Source organism: Astatotilapia calliptera, chromosome 12, assembly GCF_964374335.1.
Source record: "Astatotilapia calliptera chromosome 12, fAstCal68.1, whole genome shotgun sequence".
NCBI classification, from domain to species: Eukaryota; Metazoa; Chordata; class Actinopteri; order Cichliformes; family Cichlidae; genus Astatotilapia; species Astatotilapia calliptera.
The window spans coordinates 39,812,071-39,838,836 of NC_137433.1; the positions used below are offsets into that span (position 1 = coordinate 39,812,071).

The window sequence follows — 26,766 nt, forward strand, 5'->3', positions numbered from 1 at the left end:
GCCTTGTTCAGTTTTGGAATCGCTGCTGGTGTTTTGTGCAGAAGAGTCTGACTTTCATCAGACGATAGAGGCTGATTGTCGTTGTATCAGACTAAGGGCTAATCTTTAGACCTTGTACGTCCTACTCGCGTTTACATGGATCTTTTTACACAACATTTGCAGGTGCTACTTTTACCTGTTGGGGATACACAGATTCAGTCCAACACTTGCTGATGGCTTAGTCACAAAGTTCCTGCAAAGTCATGGCAAGAACAACTTAAACTGTGACCAGTGTCCTAACCCTGATACAGCCTAACTGTGGAAGCCACAACATCATCCAATCAGAAACCATCATGGAAACCACACAAACCTGGCAGAGAGGATGATGACTCGGGCCTCCAGGTCTTTCGCCTCCAGCAGCAGGGCGGTAATGTTGGTGTCCTGGCTGAACAGCAGCACCTTCTCAGCCTGGAGGACCACCAGATGGACACAGTGGACGGACGGTAACACCGAGGGACAGTGAGAAACACGGCAGAACAAAACACCACAGAACACATCGCAGGACAGCCATCGTTAGCTCCACATCCACAACCCCTCCCCAACCACCCACAACCCCAACCTTGACCATGCTTCCTCTCACCCACGCTACCACCGGAGGAGGAGGAGGGGAGGAGGGACGGGAGCAAAAAATGGAGACAAAAAGTGTTCAAGATCTGCTGAACTAAAGAAAACTCAAAGTCGAAGCTGGAATACAAAGAAGGAGGGGCAAAAAGTTGTGCGTGGTGTGGTGGCACATGCAAGCTGAGGCGCTTTCAAGACTCCAACCAACCAACCAATCGGGAACGTGCATGTTAGAGCGCACTGATGCAACTGCAAACTAAAAAAAAAAAAAAAAAAGATTCAAGTGGAGGAGGGGGAGGAGGGGAGGAAGAGGAGGGGAGGCGGGGAGGAGAAGTGATTCATTTCCAAAAAGAAAAAGAAAAGAGGAGTGAGAGGATCCTGGTGTGCGGTGTTCCTCGATAATCTGCAGACAGAGCCACGCGTCAGCCTGGCCACATGCAACCCTTCACAAGGAAAAACTCGGGGAGGGGGAGGGGGATGAGGAGGGGGGAGGAAGAGGAAGGGCGTCTCTCCTGCGAGTGTAAACCCATTCCCGATGTGCAGGAATCATGAAAAATCAAAAGAAAGAAAAGAGATGGTGGAGAAAAGACGTGCCACCAGGATAAGAGTCTATCTCTGGAGCCGGGTTGGATTCTGGGCGGGCGGGGCTGACTGGTGTTTGGCTACTACTGGGCGAGCTCAGAGATTGGTTGGGCGGCGTGCATCATTTGACCATGCAAGTTTATACCTTGGGTGTTCTCCTGAAGTCAAAGTTCTGTTGGTCGAGGTTTTCATAGTTCCTGTTTTTAGTCTGATGGGTAATGTGCACAGAGAAAATATGCAGACACAGAAGAAGATTATAGACAGTCAGAAAAATGGGAGGGGGGGGGGGGGGGGTAGCAAAGCATCCAATAAATGATTGATTTCTTCTGCAGGAGTCGGACGCAAACACATCGCAGTCTGCCCAGCGGTCTGTCGACCTGCGTCCAGTTCGAACTTTTCTTCTTTTTAATAATAACCTCAGCGTGCAGCGCCCCCTGGTGTGTGGACAACAGCGGCACGTGTTAACCAGTAACATCTGGATGAGGTTTCTAAGCACTGCTGTGCTGAAGGTGTAAGTTTTAACAAAATGAAATGGAGTGATTTGTTTTCTAAGCAGTGATGTCAGGATATCAACCGTAGGATGGCCATTATCGCCCAAAACTCCCTGAATGAAGAGGAAACCACTCACCCTGAGATAAACTATAACCTTCTGGTTTTATCTAAAGGTATAAACACGTATTAATCAGCTGTTTCCCCTTAACCTCTTCAAACCCCCTGCTCCTAAAAAGCACATTTGTTCCTGATTGGCCAGTTTCTGGAAGCCTGCTGAGGAGCAGAATGCCTGCACTGCATGGTTTCAGACATACAGAGGTTTGAAAATGAGTCCAATTCTCATTTCCTGAACCCCGCTGCTGTGTACTTTTAATTAAGCGATGACTTTCTCCGTTTCATCATGTTTCATGTTGTTTTTTCTGAACAAAGATCGGGATGTAATAAAGCGTCTGTTCCTGTACGTTAAACTGTCCTGCAGTCCTAGAATGACCCGTAGACGCTTCCTCCCTGATATCAGTAATGACATCATCGTTAGTGCTTTCAGTAGAACATAGACAGCGGAGGCTCATGCATGAAGGCTGTGATTTTGAGCTGTGATTAAAGAACAGGTGCTAATTATAACGGCTGTTGCGGAGCCGTGACCGGCTCGCTATATTTAGTCTGACGTGTAAAATCGCTCCTGAAGCCTGCCTGCAGGCGTGAACGCAGACGCTTTATTTTTAGAGAACAAAGAGACGCTTTGACTCAGAAGCCTGTCGAACTTCACAGCTCAGCCGTGATCAAGCACTCGTCGCTTCGGCTCCTCAGGATGAAGAGCTAAGCCTGAACCTCACCACAAACCCAGCTCGGTCTCATTTTATCCACACTCAGACTTCCCTCTCTGCAAACTTCCTGTGATGTTAATCCGCTGTGGCGGCGGCGCGTCCCATTAGTCCTCGACTCGATCCGCTCCAAATGTTAATCTCATTAAATTTACATCCGTGCGCAAAGTCCCCGAACAGCACGGCCTCGCTCTGAGAGCGCTTCAACCGACCTGCACACACCTAATGACACGTCCAGGTTTGTTACTGTTTTACACCTGAGCCCAGTCCGCTGCACGGAGAATCACAGCTTCAGACCCACAACTGCAAAATACAAAGCAACGAAAGTTTCAATGTCACAGAGTAAAGGCGCTCCAAAGATAAGACAGAGGATCAGATCCCACGTACGGAAAATCTTTTCCAAGATTAAAAGTACAGTGTGGAAAACCTCACCACTAGACGTCAGTAGCAGTCAGCTGAGTTCTGTTTCTAATCCAGTGCATAATCCTAGCTACGGTGGCTGCTCTGGGACAAACATGTTGTAGGCAGCCAAAAGATATCAGAAACACGACATTTAGACTCCTCCCCATAACGGCCAGCGTGTTTCTGCTACTGTTTGTGTTTTTGGGGGTAGTATTGGACGATAAATTAAAATGGAAATCTCATATTGAACATGTTAGAAAAAAGATGGTTAAAAATATTTCTGGGTAATGTCAGAGATATACTAGATAAGGCAATGCGTATTTTATATTTCGCACTAATTTCCCCCTATCTCAGTTATTGTGCTGAGGTGTGGGGGAATTCATATGCGACTAAAATAAATGCTCTATACTTGTTACAGAAGAAAGTGGTACGAATGGTTCATAATGTTAAATATAGAGAACAAACAAATAATCTGTTTATAAAATCGAAATTGTTGAAATTTGAAGACTTAGTGAAATTACAGACATTATTATTCATGTGCAAGGCAAGAAATAACACATTACCTCTTAAGTTACAAAGTTTGTTTGTATTGTGTTCAGGAAGTGGGGACAGTAGAAGGAAGTTTGACTTTAAGCATCAGTTTGCTAAAACCACACAAAGGCAAATGTGTCCGACAGTTAAAGGTCTAAGAATCTCTTGAAGATAATCTCAAGATGCACTGTTTTAAAAGTGTTACATACTTAACAGGATAAATCAATATGAAGAACATGAAAGTAATTTGGGCTAAATGTGGAAGGAAAACATTTCATTGCCATTTAATGCTGCATATTGTGATTATACTGATTTGTTGTTTAGTTTTGCATTGTTACATAAAAATACATGTTAGAGGGTTTTTTAGGGGTTGTTGGCGCCTTCTTGTAAGAATAATTGGATTGCAGATAGGGGGCAGGCGCTAACAAGAGTTTATTCTTCTTGCTGCTCCTTTTCACCCACGGGTGCTGTGTCATATTAATGGGAAGGAGGTTCTGTATGTAGGAAACGAAACACTGTTGAACCATGTGTGAAATTAATAAAGAAATGAAATGTAATAAATATTTCTGCACAAACTAACATATTTGAATAATATCAGCACTCAGCTATAAACAGATATGTGTGAATCACATTTTCACTTTAAGCCTATCCGGTCTTTTAGTCTGATGCCATCAGCTGTTTCCAGGTCCAAACTCTGCTTCAGGTCCCAAAGTCAAACGAACACTGCAGCATCACTGAGTTAAAAACTGTCTAAATTCCTTCATCTTTAATAAAATGATCAGCGTTGCTGCTTTACCAGGTGTAACAATTAAGTTTAACATCCAAGCATCCATGAAAACAGGATTTATTCAATTCAGTTAGAAGTTAGCAGGAAGTTAGCTCGCTAGCTTCCACCGAAACATGATATAGCATGTTCTGAGAGATTTCAGAGAATTCAAACGTACAGCTCTGCTGTCACTTCAACATAAATGAAGACAGGAAACTAAACATCAGTGACGTTTGTAGAGTTACTGAAGTTGGGCTAGCTGCTATATAATGATGTGCTACGTGATCGCTAGCGACACAGTGATCACTGACTGTTTTTAGGGGCTTGTTGAGATTAAATAGAACAAGATATGTTAAAAACACAACAGCCTTAATAAACGCAGAGTAGTTTGTTCACACGTCATCACTTTTAACAACAGGATAGTGAGTGTGGGCTGTCAGCGTGCTGTGAGCCACAGCTGGTGTCCACCTGTCGGTTCGAGTTCCCTCTGACCGAGGACGTGTCGGAGATCACTGCTGTTCACTGGCTTCACCATCAAACACTATCAGACACAACATGATCAATGACAACGCACTGATTTGTTGGATGGTGTGTGCGTGCGTGTGTGTGTCACTCCCTCTTGGTCACATGTCCGGGATCTGTAGGTTAGGGAAGCGATTCTTCCTGGTTTCCATTGAAAGCCTGCGTGTCATTAACCAATCAGGTCAAACAGGCTGTTTAAACAGTTTTTTCTTGGATTCTTCATGTTCACCTACTTTCATCAACAATGATAAGAAGAGAAACCTTGACGTCCTGAACCAAATACGATCCATCGTCTCTTCCCTCCGACAGCAGTGCTGGGTTTAATGTGAGCTCGTTGATTATTTTCTTTTTTATCGTATTATGTCGTCTGTCAGTATCTCACATGGAAACATGTGTAAGTTTGGCTGCAGCTTAATGTTTACCAAATCGCCTAATTAGAAGTAATCTGGTGCAACGTAGGAAGAATGTATATACTTCAAATTAAAGTGCTTGGCTACAGGCTTTTATTTTGAAATGTGTGTGGCGTACAGCAGGTTGTTGGTGCTGGTGGGTATTACATGCTTTGTTAAAGCCGGATATTTAAAGCAGGAACAACACATGACAGCCGCCGCCGCTCGGTTCACCGACTTTAGCTAATGTGCTGTAATATTCATGCATCTCCCACTTAAAAAAGTCTCTCCTCCAATATTCATGAAGGTGTTTGACTCAAACTGAGAGACACAAAGTCACATTGAAACTTTTCTAAAGTCTCATCTGCACTCTGGAGGATTTCTTCTGTCTCTTTCTGCATTTCTTATTTTGAACCGTAGAAAAATATGAAGTGTTCACGCTTTGAGAAATATAAACATGCCGACCCAGAGCCGTTGCTGCTTTGTCATTAACAAACAAATCCTCCTTTTCTTTTACTGCTTCTTACTTCCTGCCTCCATCTTCATTTGCTGCTTTCGAGTTGCTGTAAACATCACAGCACCACAGCGGGACGATTCATCGCAACCAGCAGAAGGATGGTTTACTGACTCTCTCTACCCGCCCGCAAAACCACTTTGTCTAATACAGTGGGGCAAAAAAGTATTTAGTCAGCCACCGATTGTGCAAGTTCCCCCACCTAAAATGATGACACAGGTCAGTAATTTGCACCAGAGGTACACTTCAACTGTGAGAGACAGAATGTGAAAAAAAAATCCATGAATCCACATGGTAGGATTTGTAAAGAATTTATTGGTAAATCAGGGTGGAAAATAAGTATTTGGTCAATAACAAAAATACAACTCAATACTTTGTAACATAACCTTTGTTGGCAATAACAGAGGTCAAACGTTTACTATAGGTCTTTACCAGGTTTGCACACACAGTAGCTGGTATTTTGGCCCATTCCTCCATGCAGATCTTCTCGAGAGCAGTGATGTTTTGGGGCTGTCGCCGAGCAACACGGACTTTCAACTCCCGCCACAGATTTTCTATGGGGTTGAGGTCTGGAGACTGGCTAGGCCACTCCAGGACTTTCAAATGCTTCTTACGGAGCCACTCCTTTGTTGCCCGGGCGGTGTGTTTTGGATCATTGTCATGTTGGAAGACCCAGCCTCGTTTCATCTTCAAAGTTCTCACTGATGGAAGGAGGTTTTGGCTCAAAATCTCACGATACATGGCCCCATTCATTCTGTCCTTAACACGGATCAGTCGTCCTGTCCCCTTGGCAGAAAAACAGCCCCATAGCATGATGTTTCCACCCCCATGCTTCACAGTAGGTATGGTGTTCTTGGGATGCAACTCAGTATTCTTCTTCCTCCAAACACGACGAGTTGAGTTTATACCAAAAAGTTCTACTTTGGTTTCATCTGACCACATGACATTCTCCCAATCCTCTGCTGTATCATCCATGTGCTCTCTGGCAAACTTCAGACGGGCCTGGACATGCACTGGCTTCAGCAGCGGAACACGTCTGGCACTGCGGGATTTGATTCCCTGCCGTTGTAGTGTGTTACTGATGGTGACCTTTGTTACTTTGGTCCCAGCTCTCTGCAGGTCATTCACCAGGTCCCCCCGTGTGGTTCTGGGATCTTTGCTCACCGTTCTCATGATCATTTTGACCCCACGGGATGAGATCTTGCGTGGAGCCCCAGATGGAGGGAGATTATCAGTGGTCTTGTATGTCTTCCATTTTCTGATGATTGCTCCCACAGTTGATTTTTTCACACCAAGCTGCTTGCCTATTGTAGATTCACTCTTCCCAGTCTGGTGCAGGTCTACAATACTTTTCCTGGTGTCCTTCGAAAGCTCTTTGGTCTTGGCCATGGCGGAGTTTGGAGTCTGACTGTTTGAGGCTGTGGACAGGTGTCTTTTATACAGATGATGAGTTCAAACAGGTGCCATTCATACAGGTAACGAGTGGGGGACAGAAAAGCTTCTTACAGAAGACGTTACAGGTCTGTGAGAGCCAGAGATTTTCCTTGTTTGAGGTGACCAAATACTTATTTTCCACCCTGATTTACGAATAAATTCTTTACAAATCCTACCATGTGGATTCATGGATTTTTTTTTCACATTCTGTCTCTCACAGTTGAAGTGTACCTCTGGTGCAAATTACTGACCTCTGTCATCATTTTAAGTGGGGGAACTTGCACAATCGGTGGCTGACTAAATACTTTTTTGCCCCACTGTATTAGACAAAGTGGTTTTGTCAGTGAACAAAACGCAGACTCGCGCTCTCACTCACCTGAGGACTCATTAAAAACAGCGTCGACCTCGCTCGACATCACTAATCAGGCGTTTTACATCATAAGCATATAAAAATGTTGAAACAGCTTAATAACTTCTGAGCTGGATTAAGGTTGAAGCCTCACAATAAAAAACCTACTGATGTCCGTTTTGCCGATTCTTTCCTCTGACTTGAACAAACTGGTTAGCCGTCGTTAACTGGGAAAAATGGGATCACTTTCTGTGTTCTTCTGTTAACCTGACACACCTCCACCTGGTGGAGAACAGTTTCTGATGCTCCTCTGTGGCAGCTGACTCCATGTTCCCGTGACCCCGCGTTGACCTCCATGCTCCTAATTCTGAGGCCTTCTCATGAACGAGCAGCTGGACCACCTCTCAGCGCTGGTGTCCACACCACAGGGAAGCTAAGGAGGTTACAAGCATCGTTTTATTATCGTAGGGTCTGCCTTACAACATAAAGCGCCTTGAGGCGACTGCTGTGTAAATAAAATTGACTTGAATTGAAGTTTCTGTACTTATTAAATCCTGCACATGTATTTTAAATTTGGCGATGCGTGTTTACTGAATCCTTTAACTGTGGTGTCGTGATGTTTACAGCAGAAGCTCATCAAACAGGGAAACCAGTTTACGTGCTGGTTGGCCTGAACTCTTGCGGTTTCCCTCGTGTCGAAGCTCTGCTGCATGTCAGTCGCACAGAGAGAGTCGCTTTGACAGTCAGTCAGGTCGACAGCTGCCACAGAAGCAGCTGAGATGTGTTTGCATGACTCCGACTCCGTCAGAGCCGAGGCGATGAGAAACCAGACGGAGGAGCAACTGAAAGGATGATGTGAACAGACAGACAGGAAGAGAGAGAGCGACAGGAAGAGGAGGAGAGGAAAAAATGAACTCAAAGTCAACTCAAGATTGAAAAATAGAAGAAACGAAAAAGTAGAAAGTAAAACAAAAAGCACCAAAAACCTCCACCAAGACAGAAAAGTATTCCAACAATAAAACATTCATCTTCTAACAATACACAGTGATGGAAAACCATGAGACATTCAGGAGCTGCAGCACATCAGACCTGCTGGTCCTCAGTCAAGACCAGCAGGGCTTGAATTATGGCCAGGAGGTCCAGAGTCAAGACCATTCAGTCCTAAATCCAGACTAGCAGGTCCAGAATCATGATTGCTGGGTCCACAGTCAAGACCAACAAGTCCTGACTCAAGAGCAATAAGTTCAGAGTCAGGACCAGCACATCCGGGCTCAAGACAGAAAATCGAAGGTCGAGACGGGCAGGTCCAGAACTGTGGTCAGCAAGTCGAGACCAAGAGTCAAGATCAGCAGGTCTAAAATTATGACCAGTCTAGAGTTCAGTCCAGACCAACAGGTCTAGCACAGTCCAGCACAGTCCAGTCCAGTCCAGTCCAGCACAGTCCAGTACAGTCCAGTCCAGCACAGTCCAGTTCAGCACAGTCCAGTCCAGCAAACGTGTGAAACCTGCTGTGAGGACAATTAAAGTGTGGCCAGAGGGGACAGACGCAGTGCTCCAGGACAGATTTAAAAACACAGACTGGAATACGTTCACCCACACAGACCTGGACCAGTACGCCTCATCTGTACTGGATTACATCTCCAAAACCACAGAAACGGATCACCATGTACCCCAACCAGAAGCCTTGGATGAACCGGGATGTTCGTCTCCTCCTGAAGGCCCGCAACACCGCCTTTAGGTCAGGAGATGCACATGCCTGCAGCACAGCCAGGGCTAATCTAAAGAAGGGCATCAAAAAAGCCAAACACCATTACAAAAAGAAGGTAGAAGAACACTTCTCCAACTCCAACCCCCGACGCATGTGGCAAGGACTCCAGACCATCACAGACTACAGGACCACCAAACCCTCCCCCGCATCCTCTGATGTCTCCTTCCTCAACGAGCTCAACAACTTTTATGCTCGTTTTGAGCGAGGGAACCCCACAACCACAACCAAAGCAGACATGACGCCAGACCACCAACCTCTGACTCTCTCCCCCACCGATGTAGGAGCGGTGCTGAGCAGGATCAATGTCCACAAGGCTGCAGGCCCTGATGGCATCCCCGGGCGTGTTCTCAGAGCGTGTTCTGGGGAGCTTGCAGGAGTGCTCACAGACATATTCAACCTGTCCTTGGCCCACGCTGTGGTACCGGCCTGCTTCAAATCCACCTCCATCGTCCCGATACCCAAAAACTCCAACCCATCTAGCCTCAATGATTACCGCCCAGTACCACTCACCCCCATCATCACTAAGTGCTTAGAGCAGCTGGTCCTAGCACACTTCAAATCCTGTCTCCCCCCCACCCTGGACCCCCACCAATTCGCATACCGCCGGAACAGGAGCACAGAGGATGCAGTCTCCATCACGCTGCACTCTGTCCTCTCACACCTGGACGACAACAACACCTACGCCAGAATGCTGTTTATAGACTTCAGTTCAGCATTCAATACAATCCACCCCTCACAACTCATCAGGAAACTGACAGACCTGGGTATCAGCTCCCTCATCTGCAAATGGTTACTGGACTTCCTGACCAACCGCCCCCAACATGTCCGGCTGGATAACCGCTGCTCATCTACCATCACAATGAACACCGGTGTACCACAAGGCTGTGTGATGAGCCCTTTCCTCTACTCCCTCTTCACCCACGACTGCAGACCTGCTGATGGTTCCAACACCATCATTAAGTTTGCAGATGACACCACGGTGATTGGCCTCATCAGTGACAACGATGAGGCCGCCTACAGGGAGGAGGTGGATCGTCTGGCTGAGTGGTGCGACACAAACAACCTGCTGCTCAACACCGAGAAGACCAAGGAGCTCATCGTGGACTACAGGAGGAATGCTGACCCGCATCCACCCATCCACATTAAGGGGACGGCTGTGGAGCGTGTGAGCAGCTTCAAGTTCCTGGGAGTCCACATCTCCGAGGATCTCACCTGGACGACCAACTGCTCCAAGCTGGTCAAGAAGGCTCACCAGCGCCTCTTCTTCTTGAGGACTCTGAGGAAGAACCACCTGTCCTCAGACATCCTGGTGAACTTCTATCGCTGCACCATCGAGAGCATCCTGACCAACTGTATAACAGTCTGGTACGGGAACTGCTCTGCCTCGGACCGGAAGGCGTTGCAGAGGGTCGTGAAAATTGCCCAGCGCATCGCCGGAGCACCACTTCCTGCCATAAAAGACATCTACAGGAAGCGGTGTCTGAAAAGGGCTGGGAAAATCATCAGAGACCCCAGTCACCCATCACATGGACTCTTCACCCTCCTGCCCTCTGGGAGGCGCCACAGGAGCCTCCGGACTAAGACCACCAGGTACCGGAACAGCTTCTTCCCCACAGCTGTCAGACTCCTGAACTCTGCCTCCTGACATCTGACCCACGTTAAACTCATGGACTGAACATACACACACCCACAATGGACAACTGTACCCTCAAACACACAATAATAACATGGACTGAACCACCACTCACAACCACTAGCACTTTATATAGCCTCTGTAGAAATTATATCTCACTTATCTTAACTGCACTACTGTATAGCTCTGTGTAAATAATCATTCTGTACATTTGATAATCTTTAACCCTACAACTGTTTACAACTTGCATAGTTCCCATTTCTGTATAGCTGTATATCTCAGTGTTACATCCTGGGAGGCTGTGGGAATGTGTGGGCGTGGTGTTGTCTTCTCCCTCTCCTCCTCCTTCGTTCTGGCCCCTCCCCTTGTCTCTCTCTGCCCCTGCCTTCTCCTTAGGTCACACCTGCTGCTCATCTGCTCTCGTTACAACCAATTACCCTTAGGGGTGATATAAGCTGGAGAAGAGCAGTGTGGAAGAGGAGGGAGAGGTTTCTGGTGGATTTCCTCTGTGCTGGTCAGAGTGTGCTACTGGCTTAGGTGTGGAACAGCCTGCTGCGTGTGGCTCTTTGTGAGTAGTGTTTAACTGAGCAGTGATTGCCCATGAGTGACGGCGGCCTTCATTAGTTTGTGTGGCCTGCCTGGATATTGTTTGCTAGCAGCGTTGCTGTCTCTTTCTGTTGAAGCCTTAAATTCAAATTCAAATTCAAATTCAAATTTTATTTGTCACGTACACAGTCATACACAGTACGATATGTAGTGAAATGCTTGGACAACTGCTCGTGACCTAAAGAGAACAAAAAAGGAAAAGGCTATGAATAAGATAGGAAATAAATATGAAAAATTAAAAAGGGTAAATTTAACTAGGAAGGAATAAAATATAAATTAAGGTTAAAAATGAAATAACTGTACAACACAAATTAGAATGAAGGGTAAATTTAACTGGGAAGAATAAGATAAAATATATAAATTAAAGTTGAAAATAAAATAACTGTACAACAAAATACACAATATAGAACTATATAAGAATGTATGAAGAAATATAAATAAATATATACACAATAACAGCAGCTGTACAAGTATTAACCGGAAATGAAGAATATAGTGACCAGTGTTGTGCAAAACCAAAGTCCAGAAAGTCCAGTGTGTGTGTAAGAACCATATGTGTGGGTCAGTACTGTGTGGTGGTGTGATTGAGAGACCGTATCGCCTGCGGGAAGAAGCTCCTCCTCAGTCTCTCTTATTGTTGCTTTCTTTGTTGAAGTGGTCATTACCACTTTGGGTTGATCTCCCTGATTTCTCATTAAAGCAGCGGTGCTGTCTCCTTTTGTTGTTGCCATTTATATGATTATTGAGGTGTTTGCCTACAATAAAGATCTATTTTATGTTAAATACCTCTGCCTGGCGTTCTTTTCATTCCACCTGGATCTAACTGTTACTGTCCCCCACCCTCATCGCCTAGACTTTTATGTGGGGACGTAACACTCAGATTCCTGTAAAGTTATTTATTTCATATTCTGTATAGTTTTTCATATTTATATCCTGTACATAGCTTGTACTCACTACAGCCTGTACATACTTATAGTTATAGAATATTCACAACATACTTCATACCGTGTACATTATAACATACCATAATAGACCCATTTCTGTAATATACTCACATATCTATATTATTGCTATTATTGCTATTATTGCAGCCCAGTCCAGCACAGTCCAGTCCAGCAAAGTCCAGTCCAGTCCAGTCCAGCACAGTCCAGTCCAGCACAGTCCAGTCCAGTCCAGCACAGTCCAGTCTAGTCAGTAAAACCTCCTGGATCTGCATTTCACACATGGAGGTCATGTTTGATCATGTTTGTGATTCTTATCCTGGTTTGGATCACGTGTGGCATCAGGTGTTTATTGAGAACATAAAAACCCGGGGCAGTGAGCAGCTTCAGCTACACACAGGTCAGCTACTGAAAATAAAAGCAGAGATCGATCATTCTGCCTCATCTGGTTCTTTATGATCCATGTAAACAGAAAACCTGTAAAACCTCTTGGTGGAGATAAGAAAAGAAAAAGAACACAATAGAAAATAAAGAAAAAGGATGAAAGAGAAGCTGCTGTGAAGCATCTGGCAGAAAGAATATTAAAGCTAATGAAGGACAATGAAGGACAGATGAAGGAAGGATGAAGGAGAGATGAAGGAGGGACGAAGGAAGGATGAAGGAAGGATGAGGGAGCGATGAAGTAGCAATCCTGGAGAAATTACAGAGCGATGATGGAGGGATGAAGGCCTCTCACACAGCAGCTCATTATTTATCATGCAGCTAAACTACACAAACCTGCATCTGAATAACGTGCGCCCACACACACACACACACACACACGTGATGTGCAGCACATTGAGACTGCATGTCCGTGTCTATGAGCTCATATGTGGGCGTGTCCTTGCTGACCTTGGTCTCACGCTCCTCCAGCAGGGTCTCCAGTCTCTTCTGGGCGGCTCGGCCCTCGTGGTCGTCGCTCACGATCAGGATGATGTGATTCCACCTGAACTCCCTCATCAGGTCGAACCACACCTGTGCCTGGTGGGAGTATGGAGGCACCGTCCTCAGGAACGACAGGTGGATGCTCTGCACGAGAGGAGGTGGAGGAGGTTAACCCAACAGGTTCTTACTCTACTTTGATTTTATCCAGAAACATCCATCCTTCACATGTATGATGAGTTGACATCATAACGAACCAGAGATCAGGAAGAAGCTCTACAGAACCAAAAGCCAGAAAAGCGATAATATGATCGTCTGCAGAAACATAACAGCTGCTATAAAAAGATTAGCCAATACTTCCTTAACACGTTTATCAAACACTGTACTGCTGAGTGAAAGGACACAAAGAACAAAACAGATGTAGTCTGGCTTACTGCAGCTGCCTCCACCTGAAAAATGTGTGAATATTTCATGTGTATAAAACCTGGTGAGGAACCAGAGCGCTGTTCACTGGGAGCACTGGGATATCCTATGGTAGGAAGTCCTGCCATTAATTAATGCTTCGATCTTAAATATGATCAACCTATCTCTAATAATCAGCTATGTACCACAGGCCTTCAAGCTGGCTGTAGTTAAACCTTTACTCAAAAAGCATCTCTAGACCCAGCAGTCTTAGCTAATTATAGGCCAATCTCCAACCTTCCTTTATATCAAACATCCTTGAAAGAGTAGTTGTCAAACAGCTAACAGATCATCTGCAGAGGTTTATTTGAAGAGTTTCAGTCAGGTTTCAGAGCTCATCACAGCACAGAAACAGCTTTAGTGAAGGTTACAAATGATCTTCTTATGGCCTCTGACAGTGGACTCATCTCTGTGCTTGTCCTGCTAGACCTCAGTGCAGCGTTCGATACTGTCGACCATAATATCCTATTAGAGCGATTAGAACATGCTGTAGGTATTACAGGTACTGCACTGCAGTGGTTTGTATCATATCTATCTAATAGACTCCAGTTTGTGCATGTAAATGGAGAGTCCTCTTCACACACTGAGGTTAATTATGGAGTTCCACAGGGTTCAGTGCTAGGACCAATTCTGTTTACATTATACATGCTTCCCTTAGGCAGCATCATTAGAAGACATAGCATACATTTACACTGCTATGCAGATGACACCCAGCTCTATCTGTCCATGAAGCCAGATAACACACACCAATTAGTTAAACTGCAGGAAGGTCTTAAAGACATAAAGACCTGGATGGCCGCTAACTTTCTGCTTCTTAATTCAGATCAAACTGAGGTTATTGTACTCGGCGCTGAAAAGCCTAGAAATATGGTATCTAAGCAGATTCTTCCTCTGGATGGCATTACCTTGGCCTCCAGTAACACTGTGAGGAACCTTGGAGTCATTTTTGACCAGGACATGTCCTTCAACGCACATATTAAACAAATATGTAAAATACATGCGTTTGCTGTCGCATTTTATTTGTAGTGTGAACAAGCAGACAAAACAATCGGATTTCATCAAGAAATTGGAATTGAGCATTAAGACCTTTGAGTTCACCTTTGCCTCAGTGAGTCCTGCATTTTGGGTCCTTCCTTCCTGCACACAGCTATGACACATACAAGGTTTTAAATAATCAGGCCCCATCTTATCTTAATGACCTTGTAGTACCATATCACCCTATTAGAGCACTTCGCTCTCGCTCTGCAGGCCTACTTGTTGTTCCTAGAGTATTTAAAAGTAGAATGGGAGGCAGAGCCTTCAGTTTTCAGGCCCCTCTTCTGTGGAACCAGCTTCCAGTTTGGATTCAGGAGACAGACACTATCTCTACTTTCAAGATTAGGCTTCAAACTTTCCTTTTTGCTAAAGCATATAGTTAGGGCTGGACCAGGTGACCCTGAATCCTCCCTTAGTTATGCTGCAATAGATGTAGGCTGCTGGGGATTCCCATGATGCACTGGGTGTTTCTACCTCACTCACTATGTATTAACAGACCTCTCTGCACTGAATCATATCTGTTATTAACCTCTGTCTCTCTCCCACAGCATGTCTTTATCCTGTCTTCCTTTGCTTTTGTTTGAACTCTTATTCAGCCAAATAAAGGCTCGCTTTTTGTTATCATCCACCTCCATCCTTGTCTGTATTCTGGGTCCACATTCACCTGATTCCACGCCGTTCACCTCTGCAGACGTGACACCTTTTGTGATTTTTCACTCGTTCTGTGCGTTTTCTGATTGGGACACCTGGATGTCATCTGCATAAAAGTGAACTTTCCTGATTTTCACTCCAGTGGAGAAAATTCAGAACCAAGATGAAAGGCTCTGACGAATAAAACAGTGATGGATGCAAACAGCTGTGTAAAGAACCAGGATCAGATCCTCATGTGAGCGTTGCAGCTCAGACCGTCAGCGCTCTGCTGTAACAGACCGACCGAGCTAACCTTATCAGAGTAGATGGACATGCGTGTCGTCAGGCCGACCACGGGGATTCGGTAGAAACCGGCGGTGTAGGAGACGGGCGTTGGAGTCAGGTGGTCGTTGGACTGTGGAGGATGGCTGACCAGAATGGCGTACACCTACAGAGTAAGACAAACACATCTCAGTTCAGATGTCCGTGTACCACACAGAAAGGTCGAGTAGAAAGTAGCGCCGGCGGGTTTGATGGATTTTTCTAGAATTACTATTTGATGTTAGAGGTCTGCAGAAAAGCAGCAGTGAGCTGTGGTTTCTGGAGACACGTAGCACATCTGTAGCACATCTGTCACATTAGCTGGAACTTTTTATGATTTCTCAGTTATTCGGTGGGTTTTCCCTTGTTTTCAGTGAGACAGAGAAATGTTTCATGTTAATCAGTCCTTTGTGTCTAATGACTGGCCCTGTGATGCAGACGCAGGATTTTTCCACGATGCAAACAGCAAACGCTGCAGAGTAACTGCTGGGAACAAATCCTGCTCTGTGAATCCTACGAGCCAAACGATCCAGGACGTTCACATGTAACAAAGCGTAAAACGTTCAAATCGGCCGTAAGACCTTTGATACTAACTCAGGTTACAGTTCAGTGCACACATTTCTGCCTCACACATAAGATGTTAATGATACAGATGAAAAGATTCTTAAAATTACATTTGATGAGTTTATTCTTCATATTTGTGTAAATGATGAAGGCAATTTTTCCTTCAGTTCAATCTTTGCAGTTAGATGTAGAGAACGAGGAATCTGCTCACAGCAGCTTTGCTGACAGGTTTGTGTCCAACAGCAGGATGACTGTAGGCCGTTACACTCGTGTTTGCACTGCGTCCTGTAGTAAAACCTGCACATGTGTTTGGATCAGTGAGATCAAAGTCATCCCAGGCTGCTGAGTAACATTTAAAAAAATGATAAAAGTTTTGTCTGCAGTTTGAAATCAGTCAAATAATATAAAATGCTGGTTTCACTGGTATAAACCAACTCCGCCCGTGTTGTGAAGGTTCAGACTGGTCGGTGTTTATGACGAGTAAAATCATCCTTCCTGGATCCCAGTTTGAGAAATGGTTCCATTTCACCAGCTTCAGAGAAACGTCAGCGATCTGCAGAGAAACTTTTATGTCCTGCCGAGTGTTTGCAGCTTTAGACAGAAATCAGAGAGCGTGAGCTGAAACTCTTACGTCACTACGCCTGCCGACGCTCTAGCAGAATAACTTTGTGGTGAATCACCGAGCAGCTCGATTGTATTTAAAATCGGACCTGAAGAAAATGAAGTAAACACTGGATGTGTCTCGGTTCAGATACTTCTGTTAGTACACTTGTGTGACTTGTGTAGTACTTGAAAGGGTCATGTTATCAAACTTTAGACTAAACATTTAAATTCTGTTCAGCAGAACCCGCCCCCCATCAAGGAAAAAGCCGAGGTGGTCGGTCAGGAAGGTCTTCCCCGTTAAAATGCTTAATCCTTGCTAATGCTAGCTGTGTGTCCACACAGTGCACAGGTAAATGATCTCAGATCAGTGAAAGCAGCAGCAGCTTGTCAGTGATGCTGGTCTCCCATCAGTCTCTCATCAAACAGATTTAACAACCAGAAAATGCTTCTGGTCTCAGCTTGACACGGACACATCAAAATGACAGGAACCACAGCTTCCAGAGTTATTCGTGCTTCCAGAGACAGCAGCCCGCTGTGACCACTTATGTAACCATCAACAGACTGGATACAAACAACGCTGGAGGGCTGAATGTCGTTTGAACGTTAAGGAGAGCGAGGTCTACTTTTGGACTTCACTGGACCAGCACTGCCTGCCTTGCTTGCCCAGACTGATTGCTGGTGGCACCTGCGGCTGCCCAGTCCGGGCATTATTGTGCTCTGCATGTGTGAAAGTGCTCAGACTTCTTGTCACTTTTGCAGTTTAAAGCTCTTTTTTCCCCTACAGGTGTTGTATTACAATTAAACGCATGTAGTGTCTTTGTACAGTGTTCACAGTGAAAGCAGCGTTATCCTGAACGTTGTCATTTATGTTAATAATCAAAAGATCTTTTAAAACACAGATGCCAGTAACGATGTTTAGTGTGATTGCTACAATAAATAAAACCAACTAAATGAATAAAACATTATGTTCATTCTGATAGTGTCATTAATAATTCTGTGTATCTAATTCATCTTCTTAATAATTCATTCATGTAAGACGAGTCATTCATACTGTACACTCATTGGCCCCTTTGTTCAACTGCCTGCTAACCTAAACATCTAACCAGCCAATCACATGGCAGCAACTCAGCGCATTCAAGACGACCTGCAGAGGTTCAAACTAAGCATCAGTAAGTACGCGATGCGACTGCACAGTCGGTCGTCTCAGTGTGTCAGAAACGAAAACATCTCCAGAGTTTACAGACAAACAAATAAAATAAAAAGAACAAACACACGCAGTCGGCAGCAGTTCTCTGGGAGAAAATGCCCTGCTGACATCAGAGGTCAGAGGTCAGAGACAGACTGCTTTCAACTCATAACCAAAGGTTGCATACGAGCATCTCTGAACAGCAGACGGGCGCATTCACAAAAACCGGACGACAGAAGACGAAAAAACATTTCCTGGTCTGACGATTCTCCGACGGCATCCCGCCTTTACCCTTCACTGGTGTTCAGGCTGGTGTGACGTCGTGAGGCAGATTTTCAGGACCAGCTGAGCATCATCTGAACTCCCGAGTGTTGCTGCTGACCACGTCCATCCTGTCATGACCACAGCCCTGATGCCTGCTTCCAGCACGCTCCGTGGCAAAAGGTCAGATTATCTCAAACTGTTTCCTGAACAGGAAGATGAGTCCGCTGTACTCAGACCGCCGCTACTGTCAGCAGATCAAAGAGTTTGTGTTGGTGCACGTTACTTCAATAGTGTCCTGTTTTATTCAGTTGCTTCTTCCACTGCAAGAGTGCAAGACCATCTGAGGCTCTTAGTGTGAAGGGCAACAGGAAGGAACAAATGTTTTCTGGTCTGGACATCAGGCACAGACAGAAGGAGTGTGAGACGTGGACTCCCGTCTCCTCTGAGCTCGGAGGAAGCTGCGGCTTTTACAAGTATGAAGCCGACGTTCGCCTCGTGACCTCAGACTGAGCTGGATATCATTTCCACAGGCAGACTCTACCTGCTAACAGCTTCTGTTCATCCTGATATGATGGATGCATCATCGTATCATGTTTTTAATAAACTAACCGCAGTGAAAGCACGTTTTCTTTTCCCTGTCAGCAGCACAAACAGGACCTGTGACCACATGAAACCACCAGCAGCTGCTCAGCCGAACCAAGCAGCTTGCAGCAAACACAGTTACAGGCCTGCGCTGTAATCCCTGCATCTCTCTGGACGGATTACATCTGCGTTCCTGCAGACAGAGAGAGAGAGGACGGTAATCTGACGTCCATCGCTCCCTCTGACACATCGACGCCATGTTGGCCTCATTTCTCCACAAAGGAAACAGGTTACAGAGCCCGTGTTGGATGAATAGTCTTTTCTCTGATGGTTGCACATAAAAACACATAAATATTTCTGATGCACTCAAAGAGCAGCTGTTTGCTGACAATCTGACAGGATTTGATTTGATTGCATCTGTTTGAAATCATTGTAATATCTTTTTAAAGGCACAAAAACACTGCTTGTTTCTATGCTTTCGTTCTGAGATGGATGGCTACTCTGTTACGCACTGCTTCCATCGTACAGCGAGGAGGTGTTTGCCCTCTTCCTGTGTTTTTCCATGTTTGACACATTTCAACGTTTCAGATCATTAAACAAATTTAAATATTAGACAAAGATTAGCACAAGTAAACACAAAAAATCCAAACCTACATGTGACCTCTTGGTCGTCGCTGCACTCTTGGGGTAATTTTGGTCGGCCGGCCACTCGTGGGAAGGTTCTCCACTGTTCTGTGACAGTGTGTGGTTAAAGGCTCTCACTGTGGGTCGCTTTGTCCAATATTTACATTTGTTTCACTCGCTGGACCCACGTCCTCATTTTATGTTTGACAGCGTTTTAGTAGGTAAAGGTGATGCTTGGGCATGAGCTGAGCTGCGGTTTGGGGAAGGCTTTGAGGGGGCCTGGCGATGGCTCCCGGGCCCAGCAGATCCCCACGTACTGAACAGAAGTGAAGAAGTTACAGAATTGAAAAGGGGAGGAGCACGTAAACGAGAATGACAGCTTGCAGGACTGGGGGAACCTGTACAGATGAGGACCGGAAGGAGCATGTTTGGAGGCGTGGTCCCGCTCCTGAAATTCCCATACATAATCTCCAATTAATGATGTGAAACATTAAAGTGTGACAAACCTTTAAAAAAGTAATTGGAAAGGGGAAAATCGCTTCAACAGCACTGTAAGTATAAATCCCCGCTCGCCCCTGCAGGCGGTCAATCCTCCAAGCTCGGGTCCTGGAAGTCCCACAGGATCTTAGCTCGGTCATTCTCCACCACCCTTGGGGGCATCTCCCATTTTGACCTCGGGACTTCCAGGTTATACTCGGCACAGATGTTCCTGTACACTATGCCGGCCACTTGGTTATGGCGTTCCATGTATGCCTTGCCTGCTAGCATCTTGCACCCTGCTGTTATGTGCTGGATTGTCTCTGGGGCATCTTTACACAGCCTGCACCTGGGGTCTTGCCAGGTGTGATAGACCCCAGCCTCTATGGATCTTGTGCTCAGAGCTTGTTCTTGTGCTGCCATGATTAGTGCCTCTGTGCTGTCTTTCAGTCCAGCTTTGTCCAGCCACTGGTAGGATTTCTGGATATCAGCCACCTCCTCTATCTGCCGGTGGTACATACCGTGCAGGGGCCTGTCCTTCCATGATGGTTCCTCGTCTCCCTCCTCTTTCTTGGGTTTCTGCTGCCTGAGGTATTCACTGAGCACTCGGTCAGTTGGGGCCATCTTCCTAATGTATTCTTGGATGTTCGTTGTCTCATCCTGGACTGTGGTGCTGACACTCACCAGTCCCCGGCCCCCTTCCTTCCGCTTAGCGTACAGCCTCAGGGTGCTGGACTTGGGACCTGCCTGACCCTCTGCAGGTACTTGGTGGTTGCAGCTTTTCTAGCGGCCTCTTCATGGTTCCCATTCGCCTGTGGGATCCCCAGGTACTTGTAACTGTCCTCTATGTCTGCAATGTTGCCTTCTGGTAGTTCAATCCCCTCAGTTCTGACTACCTTCCCTCTCTTTGTTACCATCCGACTACACTTCTCCAGCCCGAACGACATTCCAATGTCATTGCTGTATATCCTGGTGGTGTGGATCAGTGAATCGATGTCTCGTTCACTCTTGGCATACAGCTCAAAGCTATTCAAGTTTTAATCTTGTGCAGTCGGGCAGTGAGGCCTTCAGATGGTTTACATAAATCTTACGTCTGCATAGAGGTCTGAGATTACTTCTCCTAAAAAAGTCACTAAATCAGACTGAGTCAGTCTTCAGGTCCACAAACAGGACAGAAGACTGAATCATGTTTGTGTAAAAATGAGAAAATACGACACGTTTTACAGTAATTTGGGAAACAGACTTCTCTCGTTTCAGCTGATTTGTGTCCATGTACAAAGCGAAGATTTTCTTTCCTAAAATAGGGAAACGTTCACATTACGACTGCCATGTTGAATCATTTCACCGATGGATTAACTGAGCAGTTTTCTTATTAACAGCTTTGTTTTCTCTGCCCCTGTACAGATGTCCTCCTGGTGGCAAGAGATGACATTATGTTCCCAAATATTAAAAACGTACGAGCCCAGTCAGCTTAACATGAGTGCAGTGATTGTTATTCTGCTGTTGCTCTCAGTTTTACTCTCACTCTGATTATAATTATGAAACACGAGCACACCCACCCCCACATGTCTCTGCACATACTGAAAGAATCAGCGTGACATAAATAAATCTGCCACGGCTGAAGTCTGAAGATGGCCTGACGAACAGAGTTTAACCAAACACGACTGAGATCATCCTGAAACTAGATGGAAACAGCTGCTACAAATGTGACAACTTTATTGATACACGATCAGAAAACCGAGCGCGCTGTTTTGATCTTGTGGGATTTTAACTCCATCGCCTCAAATTTCACAACATATACATCGTGCAGCGATTTTACCCAGGACGCCATTTTGGCCCCGTAGACATTCATCTGAAACGGTTGCCTAGCAACATGTAGTGTTTACACTGTGGTGCGCTCTGTGGCCGCACAGGAAGAAGGTCCTGAGTTTGAATCCAGGTGTAGTTCGTTCTGCGTGGCCGCGTGTCCAGGTGCACCCAGTGAACCTGCAGTGAGCGTCTGCTGCCAGATGGGGGCAGTGTGAGCAGCTCTGCTTGTTCTGTTGTTCGTCTGTTTTTCTTGCTTCTCTCAGTCCAGGTGAACTCCCTTACCTGTTCAGCTCGCTTATCAACCAATCAGAATTTGACCAGCATACAGCGTCCTGTACGTCACCTCTGCAGCCATGAAACGAGTTTTATCCTGTTCTAATCCAGCTGAGGACGCTCTGACGTTTTGATTTTTAATGTTCCTGTAATTAACTCATTCAGACGTGTCGGCGCTCGTGTTGTTTTGGACTCTCTTTTTATAAATGACATAAAAATATGAGAACAATGTAATGATGTGAGCTAATAACACGAGAATTCAATGATCTAAATACATTTCATGGGTAATGATTATTTTATCTGACAACTAATTACATTCATTTTCATTTCATTTAGACCAAAATCAGCATTTCGCTTCGTTACGAGATGACTTCTGTGAAGCTGCTGCTGTTGTTGCAGGACAGGGTCATGACCCCCAACCACCCCACCAGTAAACCTGTCAAAATAAAAGTCATCCTGCAGTGAAATCAGAATAAATCATGTCATCTGAGATCATGTTTGATCACTGAGGTTAGGTTAACAGAGGAGACAGATTTTCACATTCAAACCTCCCATAGTTCTGTCGGGGCTTTTACTGTGAAAGGTAAACAGGAAGAGTTTCGTTTCACCATGAAAGTTGCAGCAGTTTAGGCCGTTTACGACCTCAGCGATCATGTGACCAACTCCGACAGAACCAGGCTCAGGGCGGGGCGGGGATAAGACATTTCTGAGTCAGGTTTGAGGGGTCATGTGACAGCAGGTGCTCACCTGGTTGGAGATGAGGTCCTCGCAGACAGAGAGTGCCATCTGGATGGCGTTGGCCTTGTGCGTGACGGAGATGGCGTTCATCTTGAACTTGTCCTTCCCGTACAGAGCGTTGGCCTGACTCACCGCCTCCTTGAACACCTGCTCGTATCGCTTCTGACTCAGCACGGCGCCCACATTCACCAGCCGCGGCTCGCAGCCGCACAGCGCCACCGAGCAGCACTGCAGCACGGCCAGGAGCAGCACGCCGCGCAGCTCCACTGAGGGGAGGGGAAAGGAAGTGCATTACTAAAGGGACGATTTAGTCCCACCGTGGGGTCCTCAGATACGCCTGAGGGGACGCAGACGTCCAGACTGGCGTTTAAATGATGTCGTAACCCCGACTTAATCTCATAATCTGGATTTTTTTTTAAGGCTTCCATCGTCTTTTTTTTCTTGGTAATCGCAAAAAGATTTTTTAATTTTAATTTTCAAACAAAATGAAATTGATTTGATGTTAGCAGCTCTGCGTCAGGTCAGACGCTCGATGTGAACATTCAAAATCAAAAGCATGTGAAACAACATGAAGGAAGATACAGAAGATTTGTCTCGTGACCTGATGATGTCACCTGAACCCTTCTTATCCCGGCGCTGATGTCATCATTCAACGGTTTATAAGGGGTCATTAAAACAAACGTGGGCGTGGTGAAGGCCGCCGTCAGTGCGTGACTTCCATCAGTGCAGTATGATAATAAAGATTTGTTTTGTTATATATTTTGGATTTTAATGTCAGAATTTACAGTTTTTACTCCATGATCTGGAGACTGCTTTTACATTTCCAGATTTTTATCTCATGTTTTTTTTGTAATTTGTTTACAGTTTAAACAGACAATAAGAATTTGATCTTTTCATTTGAATTTATGTTTTATAATCAGGAAGTCTGACACTGGAGGACAAGTCTGAGGCGACCGTGGACGAATCAAAGAGTCTGAATCCTTCGATAAAGAAGCTAAAGTGAAGAAAAGTAGGAACGTGTGGTGGAGGTCAGCTGAGACGGAGGTGTGCGCACTTTGAGCTTCTGTGGGGAGGATTCAAAAAGCGATGCAGGTGGAAGTTTATCATTGGTGTTCCAGACCAGGAGTCTGCGTGAAGTGCTCGTGTTCAGTCACATTTCTGTGGAGACACTCGGGAATAGTGACAGGCGGAGCAGACGGCTGTAAAAACGGGAAAAATCTCACAGCAGACTCACACAAACACAGAGAAATGAAGCTGAAACAAACAGAAGTGCCAAACACACCTGCAGAGACACAAAATGGCTCCATGAAGAAAATGAGACATGCAGAGACGACTAAACCTGGAGACGGACAGACCGCGAACCACAACGACTGAGAGCCAAACACAAAATGACGACTGCAAAGCTGCAAAACCTCCGAACAAGACCAAAAATGTAACAAAAAAACCTCAAGAGACACAAGATGAAGGCATCCAGAACCACAACAGCTGCAGGGAGACAAAGTGCACACACCAAACGAGCACAAAAACACAACATGAGACAAGAAGACACAAACGTGTCAGAGACGCAAAACTGAAGAACAAAGCTCAGGGGGGACAAATCTGACAGCAGGAAGTGAAACACAAAGACACACAAGAAATACAGGAACATGCCTCAGAGCACAGACAAACAAAACACCCAGAAAACCCCCAAAATCTACCCGACCTGCTCTGAGTCCAGTCTGAGTCCGGTCTTAGACCAGCTCTGAGTCCAGTCTTAGACCAGCTCTGAGTCCAGTCTGAGACCAGACTGATCTAGTCTGAGTCCAGTCTGAGTCCAGTCTGAGACCAGACTGATCTAGTCTGAGTCCAGCTCTGAGTCCAGTCTGAGTCCAGTGTGAGACCAGCTCTGCGTCCAGCTCTGCGTCCAGTCTGCGACCAGCTCTGAGTCTGGTCTGAGTCCAGTCTGAGACCAGACTGATCTAGTCTGAGACCAGCTCTGAGTCCAGTCTGAGACCAGCTCTGAGTCCAGCTCTGCGTCCAGTCTGCAACCAGCTCTGAGACCAGTCTGAGACCAGCTCTGAGTCCAGTCTGTCCAGTCTGAGTCCAGCTCTGAGTCCAGCTCTGAGTCCAGTCTGAGACCAGCTCTGAGTCCAGCTCTGAGACCAGCTCTGAGACCAGCTCTGAGTCCAGTCTGAGTCCAGTCTGAGACCAGCTCTGAGTCCAGCTCTGAGACCAGCTCTGAGACCAGCTCTGAGTCCAGTCTGAGTCCAGTCTGAGTCCAGTCTGAGACCAGCTCTGAGTCCAGCTCTGAGTCCAGCTCTGAGTCCAGTCTGAGACCAGCTCTGAGTCCAGTCTGAGTCCAGTCTGAGACCAGCTCTGAGTCCAGCTCTGAGACCAGGTCCAGTTTGTGTCACGTTGCAGGACACTTGCTTTGCTCAGAGCCGTACTCAAACAAAAATACTCAGTTACTCTGCAGTTACTCCCTCTGATCTTGTTATTTATTTTTATTTTTTGTAAAAACCCAAACGAATCAATAAAGTGTAAAAACAGTCACGTGGTTCTGCCCGCGGTCATTCATACAGCACATTTACAGCACAATAAACACTCACTGATCCGGTCCTGCGGTTCTGGATCCGTTACTCGGCCTCCTGTTGATTTCTGTTTTGTCCTCCCGTGTTTCCGTGGGCCCGGTTCGGTGTGTCCGTGGGTCTGAGTCTGCTGCTGTTTATGACAGAGAGCCGCTGGAGCCCCGTGACACCGAGATCGCTGGGGTCCGGGTCGGACCGTCACGGACAGCCCGGTTCTCCCGGGCTCGGTGCTGTTGCTCCGGGTCCGGGTCTCCTCCGTTTCGGTACGCTCGCGGAATTCCAGGTGACCTGATGCTCACGAGCCCCTCTGCTCTGTCCTTGGATCACTGACGCTCGCTCCCAGCTTCCCGCGCGTTCACAAGCGGAGGAGAGGGAACGACAGCCACAGGAGCACGGGCACGAGCGTCGGAAATCCCGTCGCGTTCACGTCCGTCTGTCCGTTTTTCAGTGATTTATTGAAAATGTTCAGCATGACACCGACACTAAATCTAACGACCAGCGTGACGTGTCACCTGTTTATTGGCTGCTGGGAGGATCTGCATCACATGACCTTCATCAACAGATGGAGCTGCTCCATGCTGAGCGTGAGGAGGACACGATGTGATGATGGAGGATCCAAAATCACGGCTGTCATCAACATAGTCAATGACCATCTGTGAGCAGGAGGCTTCATATTTACACAGACTGGATATAAAGGATGGACACAGTCAGGACAACAACAGGGGGCGCTGTGTGCTCAGCCTCCTGACTTCCACCTGCTTGTAAAACAGAGGTTCCCAAAGTGTGGGGCGGGGGGCGGGATGAATTTTTAAAAAAAGAAAGAAAAAAGAGCGCTTGGACACTGGTACATGGACAAGTTTCTGACGGGGCGCCCACACAAACGCAAAGCAGGAGATGAAGCATCGCTGAATATGTTTCCAAACCAACTTCATTCTAAACCAAAGACTAGAAAACCTGGTGAAGCAAATCTGCCCTTTGGCTTCACCTGCACAGGTGCGGAGGTAGGTCTCCCTGCAGGATTGGGTTTCCCTGCATCGGGAGCAGCGCTGGGCTGTTTAAATCACGGACAAACAGGATCCCACATTCTTGATTTTTAGTTCACAACCACTTGTTGTAATGACTAACTACTCCTGACATGTTGGAGATGTTTGCTCTTTATACAGTAAAGTTACAGCAGGATGCAAATAACATCAGGCTGATCCTGCCACGGTTTGTTCCCTCTGTCACAGACAAACAGGATCCCACAGCTGTTTATGTTTTTGGACACATTTTGCACAGAGAGGCATTTTTTGAATAATGTATTGATGCAATGTTGAACATTATTACACAGGAAAAAACAAATACATGTAAAATAATGACA

General features: G+C 45.9%; 1 protein-coding gene across 7 annotated transcripts in view; it reads right to left on the reverse strand.

The window, feature by feature from the left end:
* grin1b (glutamate receptor, ionotropic, N-methyl D-aspartate 1b) overlaps positions 1 to 25,888 on the reverse strand; it is a 73,443-nt gene extending 47,555 nt beyond the window's left edge. For 5 of the 7 annotated variants that reach the window (XR_003273972.2, XR_003273970.2, XM_080308980.1 and 2 more), the window contains exons 1-6: positions 25,428 to 25,888; positions 22,849 to 23,105; positions 15,712 to 15,846; positions 13,242 to 13,418; positions 1,328 to 1,390; positions 350 to 447 (exon numbers count right to left, since the gene is read on the reverse strand). Coding sequence is in view for 4 of the 7 variants with exons in the window: in XM_080308980.1 (XP_080165106.1) it covers positions 350 to 447; positions 1,328 to 1,390; positions 13,242 to 13,418; positions 15,712 to 15,846; positions 22,849 to 23,105; position 25,428 (731 nt within the window). In the remaining 3 variants the exon portion in view is untranslated. The remainder of the gene's footprint in view (positions 1 to 349; positions 448 to 1,327; positions 1,391 to 13,241; positions 13,419 to 15,711; positions 15,847 to 22,848; positions 23,106 to 25,427) is intronic. The other 2 variants (XR_003273971.2, XM_080308981.1) reach the window with 1 other exon arrangement.
* Between the last annotated feature and the right edge of the window lie 878 nt (positions 25,889 to 26,766).